Raw genomic sequence first — 11,338 nt, 5'->3', positions numbered from 1 at the left:
CCTGGGCAGTGCTCGCTGCTTGTGACCCTCAGCGGGGCCTCATCTAGACGGTTCCTCTTCAGGATTCATGTGGCTCTGGCAGCCTGTGGATGCTGAGTTCTTCTTTTGTGGTCTGTCACTTTCTGACCTCAGCCCTGGGCTTCCTGTTGGGGCTTGCTCTCAATCCTGTGACACCAAGGCTCCAAGAGTGTCACCCCAAAGATGCTGCTGCTGCCACTGCTGCTGTCGCTGCTGTGGGTAGGTGAGTGGGGCTGGGGCTCGACTAATCCTCATTTCCCCGCGGGGTCCCTGGCTCAGGATCTGAGATACCAGCTGGACGTGCCGCGGTCCGTGTCAGTGCAGGAGGGCCTGTGTGTCCACGTGGCCTGCTCTGTCTACTATCCCTGGGAAGGCTGGAAAGACTCTGACCCAGCTCACAGCTACTGGTTCCGGGAAAGGACAGATTCCCCTGGAGATCCCGCAGTGGCCACAAACAACCCAGAGCGTGAGGTGCTCAGTGAGACCCAGGGCCGATTCCTCCTCGTTGGAGACCCCTGGACCAAAGACTGCTCCCTGGACATCAGAGACGCCCAGAGGACGGATACGGGGACATACATCTTTAGGGTGGAGAGAGGGCCTACTGTGAGATATAGTTATAAATGGCATCCGCTTTCAGTCCGTGTGATGGGTAAGGATGGGGCCAAGTGGAGGGCATACATACAGGGGTCCTGAGGGTCCCCAGAGCAGGGTGGGAAGGGAACCCTGTCTTCTCATCCTGGGGGGGGACCCAGGGGTACAGGATGCTGGGGAACAACTGCTCTGAGGGGCACACAGGGGTCCCCCCTCCAGTCCTGGGTCCGTGTCTCCGCCTCTCCAGCTCTGACAGACACACCTGACATCCACGTCCAGGGGACCCTAGCATCCGGCCGCCCCACCAACCTCACCTGTGCGGTGCCATGGGCCTGTGAGAGGGGGACGCCCCCCACCTTCTCCTGGACCGGTGTCGCCCTCACCTCCCCAAACCCCGAGAGTCCCCACTCCTCAGTGCTCACCCTCACCCCGAGTCCCCAGGACCACGGCACCAACCTCACGTGTCGTGTGACCTTCCCCGGAGCTGGTGTGAGCACAGAGGCGACCATCAGGCTCAATGTGTCCTGTGAGTGGGGGTGGAGGGGCAAGAGGCTGGGTCCCCAACGGTGTTGGGGAGAGGGAGGCAGGGCCTGGGCTGCTGGAACTGGGGAGGATGGATGAGGATACCCCACTCCACTTGCTTCCCACTTCTGATGTTTCTGGGAGGCCTATGTTCCTGCCCCTGAAAAGGGACAGTTATGTCTGTCTGTCCAGATGCACCCCAGGAGCTGACCATCAGAGTGTACCAGAAAGAAGGCACAGGTATACGTCAAAACCTCTCTTCTTGGGGCAGTGACGGAAATGGGGTCTGTCTCTGACCTTCCGAGCTGATCTGGGGTTCAGGACTCAGATGGACGGTGTGGGAACAGCAGGGGTGGGAAGCCCCCCACACTGGCTTGTGGGCTTACAAACCAGCCTCCCCCTTCCGCTGACCCTGTTCTCATGGATGTCGCCTGGCCTCTTCCTTGCCAAATGGATGTAACTGTCCCCACTGCCTGGGTTCTATCTTCCTCCCAAATCCTGCCTTCTCTCTCCTTAGGGGTTGGCTCTCACTGGTTGGCAAGAGCCAGTTGTGCAACTGTGTCCATCTTTTCCCACTTCTGGGTTCAGTGGCTTCAAATGAGGCATTTGAAATTGGCCACGATGGGAGTTTTTACGCAGAGGAAATCGACAATGCTCCGAACCAGGACAATATGAGCCCCTAAGCAATGGAAGAGATAGGCAGAGTGAGGCTAGCTTTCTCTCTGTCTTGCCAGGACCTGAAACTCTGGGCAAAAGCCAGTCTCTTTCAGTCCAGGAGGGCCAGTCCCTGCGCCTGGACTGTGTTCCTGACAGCAACCCTCCTGCCATGATCAGCTGGACCTGAGAGAGCCTGACCCTGAGCCCCTCGAATTCCTTGAACCCTGGGGTCCTCGAGCTGCCCCGGGTGGAACTGAGGGACCAGGGGTTATATGTCTGCCAAGCTCAGCATCCACTGGGCTCCGAGAAAGCGTTTCTGAACCTCGTTGTGAGAAGTGAGTTGGAACACACCCGGGGGAAGGAGGCCGGGGTTCCAGGGAGGGGAAAGCTCCCCTGATCCCTCCCGTATCTCCCCACAGCTCCCCCGCAGCTGCTGGGCCCCTCCTGCTCCCAGGAGGACGAGGGTCTGAGCTGCAGCTGCTCCACGAGAGCCTGGCCGGCCCCCTCCCTGCACTGGCGGCTGGGCGAGGGGCTGCTGGCGGGGAACTTCAGTAACGCCTCCTTTGAGATTGCCTCCAGCTCCGCCGGGCCCTGGGCTAATAGCTCCCTGAGCCTCCGAGAGGGGCTCAGCTCCGGCCTCAGACTCAGCTGTGAGGCCCAGAACGCCCATGGGAAACAGATCGTGAAGATCCTGCTGCTGCCAGGTCTGGGGAAAGGGGAAGTCGCGCATCTGGGTCCTAGAAAACGTGGAGAGGAAGAGAAATGGGCATGATTCTGGGCTAAAGGGGACTAGCATTCAAGGTCCTCTGTGGTACCAGGGGAGGGGGGCACAGGAGGATGCAGTTGTATCAAGGATGGTGGACACAGCACCGAGTCCTGGGGAAAAGTGGGCACACTCGTGGGTCATGGATATGAGAAGGCTGGGGGCTCAGGTGCCCGCTTGAAGGGGGCTGGAAGTCACCCCAGGTCTCATATCTGCAGGGAAACCAGGACCCAGGACTGGCGTGGTTCAGGGGGCCATCGGAGGAGCCGGTGTCACAGCCCTGCTTGCTCTCTGTCTCATCTTTGTGTGAGTGGGGGCCTCAGCTGGGGACCACTATGAGGGTGGGTGCAATGGGAGGAGAACGGGGGCGAAGACTCAAAGAATCTTCAAAACTCAAAGCTCAGGACTTCCCTGGTGGTCCAGTGGTTAAGAATCCGCCTGCCAGTGCAGGGGACATGGGTTCGATACCTGGTCCGGGAAGATCCCACATGGGCGTGGGACAACTAAGCCTGTGTGCCACAACTACTGAAGCTTGCTCGCCTAGACCCCGTGCTCTTCGACTAGAGAAGGCACTGCAGTAAGAAGTCCACGCAGGGCACCTAGAGAGTAGCCCCCACTGGCCCCAACTAGAGAAAGCCACTAGGCAGCAAGGAAGACCACCACAGCCAAAAATAAACTAATTGTTTTTTTAAAAAAACACTTAAAGCCCAGAGTTGAGGGCACTGGTGGACTGATGACGCTGAAAAGGAGGTGGCTCGCTGAAGTGGCATCAAGAATGCAGCCTCCTGACATCTTGGCCCAGTGTGGACCCTGGCACTGGCCGTGCGGGAGGAGGGCGCTTGCTTCCTGGTCACGGTCTCTGCAGCTGGACACCGGCCTGCGTTCAGGAAGTCCCTCTGGACTCCCTAGAGGAGCCCTCTTAAAGGCCTTGGTCTCTTTTCAGGGTGAAGATCTACAGGAAGAAGTCGGTGGAGAGAGCGTCGAGCCAAGACGGCGACTGCCCAGCGTCGCGTCCCGCGTCCCGGGTGAGTGACGTGGGCGGCTTGCCGTCCAGTGTCCCCACCGGACCCCTCTGCCTACACAGGGGCCGCGGCAGCCTACTTAGCACCTAAGAAAAACGTGATCTCCCCCACCCCGCCCCCGCCTCCAAGTTTGCTTTTCCTCTCGAGTTTCTTGTTGCACTCAAATCACCCTCTCGTCTTTCTGCACTCGCCGGAGCCTAGAATTCACCGAGTCCTGTCCATCTTCCGTTTAGCAAAGTTCTTCTCCTTTTGGCCCCTTTCCTGCTGAGCCCTCACTCTCTTCTGGGTCAGTGGCTCTCTCTCTCCTCCCCCACTAAGCTCTCAGCAAGAAGTTCCCCAAACAGCTTTTCTTTACAGTCACCCTGTGCTTGCCGCCCCCCCGCCGAGTATAAATCCAACACAAATAGGATGTGAGCCATGAGTACAACTTAAAACCTAGCCATGTTTAAAAAAAAAAAAAAAAAGGAGAAAGGAACGTGAGATCGGTTTTTATATAATATTTTATTTAACCAAATGTAGCCAAAGTATCATCTCAAACATCATGTCATCAATAGTGAACATAAATGCACAAATTATTAATAGGATATTTTCTTTCTCTTTCTTTCTCTTCTCTCTTCCTTCCTTCCTTTTTCTTTCTTTGTTTCTCTTTGTCTCTTCCTTTCCTTCCTTCCCCTTTCTTTCCATATCTCTTTCTCCCTTCCTTCTTTCCTTCCTCTGTTCCCCTCCCTTTCTTTCTCTCTCTTTTTCTTTTTTAATACAAAAACTTTGACCTCCAGTATTCATTTTTGACTGATTCACTACATTTCTTGGGTTCAAGAGCCACGCATGGCTAGGGGCTCCTGTATTGGACAGCACAGGCCTAAGGAATCAAGCCCAGATTCTTCAGTCTGGTATTCTATAATCTGTCCCCTGCCAAGTTCTCCCGCCAGCATCCTGTCCCTCCCCACAAATGAGCTTATTGTATTCTATGATATTATGATCTATAAAAAGAAATATATATTTGATCTTTATCCCCTATTCCTGACACAGAGCTCCTAGAACACTTGAAGTGATGGGAGTGTTAAAGGGGTCTCTTGTTATTTTCATGGGGTGACTTTTGGAAAGTACCTAAGGATAGGGCCTGGTTGTCAGGAGAACCAAGCAGAGGGGACTGGAACCTTCAGTCCCACCCCCTGACCTCCAGGGATGGGAGAGGCGCTGGAGGATTTCATTTGCCAAAGGCCAGTGGTTTAGTCAATCATGTCTGTGGTGTGAAGCCTCCCTAAAACCCTCAAAGGATGGGGTTTAGAGAGCTTTCAGGTTGGTAAACAAGTGGAGATTTGAGCAGGACAAAGCAATTGGAGAAGGCATGGAAACTGTGTCCTTTCCCTATATCTTGCCCTCAGCATCTCTTCCATCTGGCTGTTTCTAAGTTAATATTGTCCAGTCGCTCAGTCGTGTTCAACTCTTTGGACCCCGTGGACGGCAGCACGCCAGGCTTCCCTGTCCTTCACTATCTCCCTGAGTTTGCTCAAACTCATGTCCATTGAGTCAATGATGCCATCCAACCATCTCACCCTCTGTTGCCCGCTTCTCCTCCTGCCCTCAATCCTTCCCAGCATTGGGTTCTAAATAAGTTCATTTGTATCATTTTTTTAGATTTCACATATAAGCGATATCATGTAATTGTCTGTCTTTGTTCGACTTACTTCACTTAGTATGATAACCTCTAGATCCATCCATGTTGCCACAAATAGCTTTATTTCATTCTTTTTTTAAAATAATGTATTTTGTTGAAGTATAGTTGATTTACAATGCTATGTTAATTTCTGCTGTACAGCAAAGTGATTCAGTTATGTATATATATATGAATATATATACATTCTTTATCCCATTATTTCTTCCCATTATGGTTTATCAAGGTAATTGAAAATAGTTCTCTGTAGGACCTTGTTGTTTATCCATCCTATATATAATAGTTTGCCTCCGCTGATCCCAAATTCCCAATCCATCCCTCCCTCACCCCACCCCACTCCTTGGCAATCATAAATCTGTTCTCTATGTCTGTGAGTCTGTTTCTGTTTTATTTCATTCTTTTTTAAGTGTCATGCCAATTGATGTCATTCAAATATTCCCCTGCCCTACACCAGGCAGACTGTCATCACACTTCCCTATAATAACCACAGGCCTGTTCCCCCAACACCGTGAGCTCCTGGAGGGCAGTGCAGGTCTCCTGCAGACCTCTGTGACTCTCGCCCACAGCACCCTGCTTCTGTCCATCAAAACACAATTTGCAATTTGATAAGTTTTGAGTGTGTGACAAGTTCATACTGTCTCCTTGTCCTGATAGACAGTGCAAGGTCAGGGACCTTGTCTGTGGAAGAATCACTTCACTTTGCTCCCTCTATTTTCCTATCTGTAAAATGGTGATAACATTTATATCACCCATGGAGGGAGGTTGTAAGGATTCAGTGAGATGAGTAATAAGAAGAACAGACCATTCTGATTAAAGGTATGGATGAATGAAGGAGTGACTGAATGAGTGAATCCTCAGGAAATGGGTGTGAAAATGGATAAGTGAATAAATACCCTCCTCAAGCTCTGGGTTCCCTTCTCCAGACCTCAAAGGCCAGCTCAAGTCGTTCTCTCTTCCCACTCAGGGTCACTTCAACGAATCCTGGTCAGACAGCCCCTCTGACTACCAGACCCCAGCTTCGGCTGCTTCCACCTCAGAGAAGGAACAAGAACTCTATTATGCAAACCTCAGTTTCCACAGACCGAGGACCCACAACTTTCAGGTCTGGGACACCACCGAGTACTCAGAGATCAAGACTGGGAAGTGATAGGACCCTGTCTCCACCCCCAGAAAATGCACCTCTGAGGGACGTGTGTGTCAGATACTGATTCTTGAAGACTTGGCTGCCTGCTGAGCCAAAGCCTGTAAGTGAGAAGGTGAGGTTCCTTGGAGTGGCTGAAGGTCACAGTTAGAGAGTCCTGGGTTCAAATCCAGGCTTGGGTAATGCTAAGGGTGTTATGTCAAGCAAGTCAAAGGAGTTTACCTCTCTGTGCCTCAGTTTCCTCCTCTGTAAAGTGAGGATAATATTCCTCAGTTCAGTTCAGTTCAGTCACTTAGACGTGTCTGGTTCTTTTTAACCCCATGGACTGCAGCACGCCAGGCTTCCCTCACCATCACCAACTCTCGGAGTTTACTCAAACTCATGTCCATTGAGTCGGTGATGCCATCCAAGCATCTCATCCTCTGTTGTCCCCTTCTCCTCCCACCTTCAGTCATTCCCAGCATCAGGGTCTTTTCCAGTGAGTCAGTTCTTCGCATCAGGTGGCCAAAGTATTGGAGTTTCACCTTCAACATCAGTCCTTCCAACGAATACTCAGGACTGATTTCCTTTAGGATGGACTGGTTGGATCTCCTTGCAGTCCAAGGGCCTCGCAAGAGTCTTCTCCAACACCACAGTTCAAAAGCATCAATTCTTCAGTGCTCAGCTTTCTTCATGGGAGCATGCACTGTGGAACATGACTGACGTGACTTAACGCACACACACGTGCACTGTGGGTGTTGTTAACCATGTTTGTGATATGTTACCTCAGAATGGAGGGAGATGTCAGCTTTTGATTCTACCACATACTTCTATTTTGCCTGACTAGTTTTTGACTATTCTTAACAACATATATTATTTTAGTTTTTTGTTTTTCTTTTCTGGTGGGGTGTGACATGTATTATTTTTTTTTAAGTAAATCTAAATGTAATTCTCTGGGTGGAGAAGATACTTCCCAATACATGTATCTAACAAAGGACACCCAGAGAATATAAAGAATATGTATTTTAAAATAATTAAAAATTAAACAATAAATTTTAAAAATGTAAAGGAATATATAAAGAGCTTCCACAAATCAATAAGAAAAAGACAAGCAAATAGAAAGGCAAGATAGTCAAATGGCCAACAAGCATACAGAAATGTATTCAACTTTTGTAGCTGCCGAGGAAATACAAATGAAAATTGCAGTGGTATGCCAGTTGCATAGTGACATTGGCTAAGATAATAAAAATAATATCAAGGAAATTGAGTGTTGAGGATATTACATGAAGTGAAATAAGCCAGTTGTACAGAAAGACAAATAGTGCGTGATTCCAGCTATAGGAAGTATTCAAAGAAATTAAACTGTGAAACAGAAGGTAGAGGGGTCCCCGGGGGATACTCAGAGGTTGGGGAGATAGGAAGTTACTATTCAATAGGTGTAGAGTTTCATTTTTGCAAGATGAAAACATTCTTAGAGATTTGATGGCCAACAAGATGCATATAATAAACACTACTGTATCATGCGCTTATAAACGGTTAAGATGGTAAATTTTATATCATTTTTTTTTAACCACAGTTTTTAAAGAAAAGCATTATAAAGTGGATACCAGGGGCTGGGGACTGGAGGAGTCAGTGGACAGTTAATGTTTAATGGATACAGAATTTCAGTTTCAGATGATGAAAAAGTTCTAGAAATGGATGATGCTGATGGTTACACAACTTGAACATGTTTAACACCATTTAATTGCACACTTGAAAATAGTTACATTGGTAAATTTTATATCATGGGTACTTCATCCAATAAAAAATGCTTTCTTAAAGAATATCCAGTGTTGGGACTTCCCTGGTGGTCCAGTGTTTAAAACTTTGTTTCCCATACAGGGGGCACAGTTTCGATCCTAGTTGGGGAACTAAGATTCCACATGTCTCAAGGCATGGCCAAAAAATAAATAGCATTTCAAAGAAAAAAAGAATATCAAGTGTTGGTGATGATGTGGAGCAATTGGAACTCTTCCAAAGTGCTGGTAGGAGTGAGAATAGGTACAACCAACTTTGGAAAATGCCTGTCACTCTAACACTGAGCACACGAGACAACCATTCAACTCCCAGGTATGCATTCAACAGAAGCGTGTATGCATGTTCACCAAATGTATCCAAAGTTTTCACAACAGTGCATGTTGTAATGGCTGAAAAAACGGAACCTGCCCAAATGCCCATCAACAGTAAGACAGTTGACAGACAACGAGGTTCCTCTGGATAGCACAGGGCACTGTATTCAGTGTCCTGGGGTGAGTCCTTATGGAAAAGAATGTAAAAAAGAATGTACAGAGATGTATAACCGAGTCACTTTACCATAGCAGAAATGATCACAACATTGTAAATCAATTGTATTTCAAAAAAAGAAAAAACAGTAAGACAGGTGACAAGGTCCTATTCTATAGCATAGGGAACCATATTCAGTTTCTTGTAATAAACCACAGTGGAAAAGAATATGGAAAATACTATGAAAAAGAATGTTGTCATTGTTTAGCTGCTCAGTCGTGTCTGACTCTTTTGTGGCCCTGTGGACTGTAGCACGCCAAGCTCCTCAGTACATGGGGATTCTCTAGGCGAGAATACTGGAGTGGGTTGCCATTTCCTTTTCCAGGGGATATTCCTGACCCAGGGATCGAACCCAGGACTCCTGCATTGGCAGGCAGATTCCTTACCACTGAGCCCAGGGAAGACATTAAAAAGAATATATGGCTGAATCACTGCAGAAACAGACTCAGATATAGAGACTGGATCTGTGGTTTTCAAGAGAGTGTAAGGAGAGGGATGGATTGGGAGTTTGGGATTAGCAGATGCAAACTATTATATATAGAATGGATAAACATGCTACTGTGTAGCATGGGGAACTATACTCAATATCTTGTAATAAACCATAATGGAAAACAAAAAAATTGTAAGTGCCTTCCCAATAGCCAAAATAGAAATCCATATGTCTTGGTGGATGAATGGATAAACAAAATATGATCCATCCATACAGTGGCACCAACCCACTCCAGTGTTCTTGCCTGGAGAATCCCATGGACTGAGGAGCCTCACAGGCTACACTTCATGGGGCTGCAAAGAGTCAGACACAACTGAGTGACTAGGCAGTACAATGGCGCATCATTCAGCAGTAGAAGCACAGATACACACTGCATCATGGATGAACCCAAACATATGCTAAATGAAAGACACCAGACACAAATGGTCACATAGTGTATGATTCCCATTTATACGAAACATCCAAGATATTTACCTCCACAGAGACAGGAAGCTGATGAGGGGCTGCCAGGAGCTTTGGGAAAGAGAAGACTCTTGAAGAGTCCCTTGGACTTCAAGGAGACCCAACAAGTCCATCCTAAAGGAAATCAACTCTGAATATTCATTAGAAGGACTGATGCTGAAGCTGAAGCTCCAATACCTTGGCCACCCAATGCAAAGAGCCAACTCATTGGAAAAGACCCTGATGCTGGGAAGGATTGAGGGGAGGGGGAGAAGGGGGTGACAGAGGATGAGATGGTTGAATGGCATCACCAACTCATTGAACATGAGTTTGAGCAAACTCAGGGAGATAGTGAAGGACAGGGGAGCCTGGCGTACTTCAGTCCATGGGGTCGCAAAGAGTGTGACATGGCTGAGCGGCTGAATAACAAACAACGAGGGGTTTGGGCAAGGAGGAAATAGAGAGTAACTGTTTAATGGGTACAGAGCTTCTTTTTGGGGTGAGGAAAAATGTTTTGAAACTAGAGGTACTGGTTACACAACATTGTGCATATACTAAATGCAACTAAACTGTTCACTTAAAAATGGTTAATTTGATAAAAATTAGATAAAAAACAAGGGGATTTCCCTGGTGGTCCAGTGCTTGAAACTGTCACAGCCAAGGCAGGGATGAGGGTTCCATCCCTGGTTGGGGACTAAGATCCCGCACAGTATGCAGCAAAGCCAAAAGATAAAAAAGTAATCTATTGGTTAATTTTATGTCATGAAGATTTCCTCTTCATTAAAATCATAATAATTTAAGCTCAAAGTCGTTCTGCCAGGATTCAGGCACCTGTTTCGCCACTTAAGCTCTTGCTACTGCTGCTTGCTTCTGCATCAAATGGGGATGACAGCATTTCTTGGTTCGTTTGGTTGTTTTGAGGATTCAGTGAATTCGCGTCCACAGGCACGGTGCAGTGCTCTGCGCTCAGTCAGCCCCCAGTGGCCGATCAGAGTGCACCATACAGCCAAACACTGCCCAGGTAACCATTAGACTTACTAAATGACCGCCAGACTCGAGGCTATAAAGCCGGGGCACCCTAATCAGGTGTTTGTATGGTTATGGGGAAAGGATGTTGACACACAAGTTAGCAAAGGAGAAGTATGAGGCTTATCTCAACTCTTCATGGCCAGGCTTCTGTTTCAGTTCCCTCCTCCCTCATTGCCAGTTTCCACTGAGTCACCAACTCCCAGATGCTTTTTCTCTATCCCAGCCTGACCTCTCTCCCCTGAGCCTTAAAACACCCCCTCTCCTCAAAACCTGGGCTCCGGTCTCACTCCCTCCAGCCCATCCCCACCACCAGCAGCAGAGGGAGCAAACATGCAGCTCCAACCCTGTCCCTCCCCTCCTCAGTGTCCTTCTATGCCGGCCTCGTTCCCTCAAGACGAAGCCTCAACCTCAGGGACAGTTATTCAAGAACGTTCACACTCTCACCATCATCTGCCTTTCCCCCGCCCTCAGCCACCCCCTCACATGCCTCAGCCACATCGCTGCCACTTCCTAAGGACCTTGCGCCTCTTCCTGTCTCTCCAACCCTGGTTTACCTGGTTCCACCCCACTATAGTATTGCCCCCTCTCTCCATCTTTGCGATGCATGCTTATCCTTTGAGACTGGGTCTACATTTCCTCAGACAAGCTACGTTCCCTGCCTTACCCTGTCCCCACCCCTGCAGTTGCC

The 11,338-nt window shown here is 48.6% G+C and overlaps 1 protein-coding gene across 1 annotated transcript; it reads left to right on the top strand.

Moving 5' to 3' along the window:
* Nucleotides 1-201: 201 nt before the first annotated feature.
* On the top strand, nt 202-8,154 carry LOC102284711 (sialic acid-binding Ig-like lectin 13). Its single transcript, XM_070388419.1, is given in 8 exon segments — nt 202-667; nt 857-1,135; nt 1,324-1,371; nt 1,866-2,123; nt 2,208-2,492; nt 2,770-2,857; nt 3,495-3,576; nt 6,213-8,154. Coding segments are annotated over 8 exon segments (1,689 nt in total). The 3' UTR covers nt 6,396-8,154.
* The last annotated feature ends 3,184 nt before the right edge of the window (nt 8,155-11,338 follow it).

Source organism: Bos mutus, chromosome 18 (assembly GCF_027580195.1).
Source record: "Bos mutus isolate GX-2022 chromosome 18, NWIPB_WYAK_1.1, whole genome shotgun sequence".
Lineage (NCBI taxonomy): Eukaryota > Metazoa > Chordata > Mammalia > Artiodactyla > Bovidae > Bos > Bos mutus.
The sequence above is the reverse complement of the archived record's forward strand: the minus strand, read 5'-3'. Positions and strand labels throughout refer to the sequence as shown.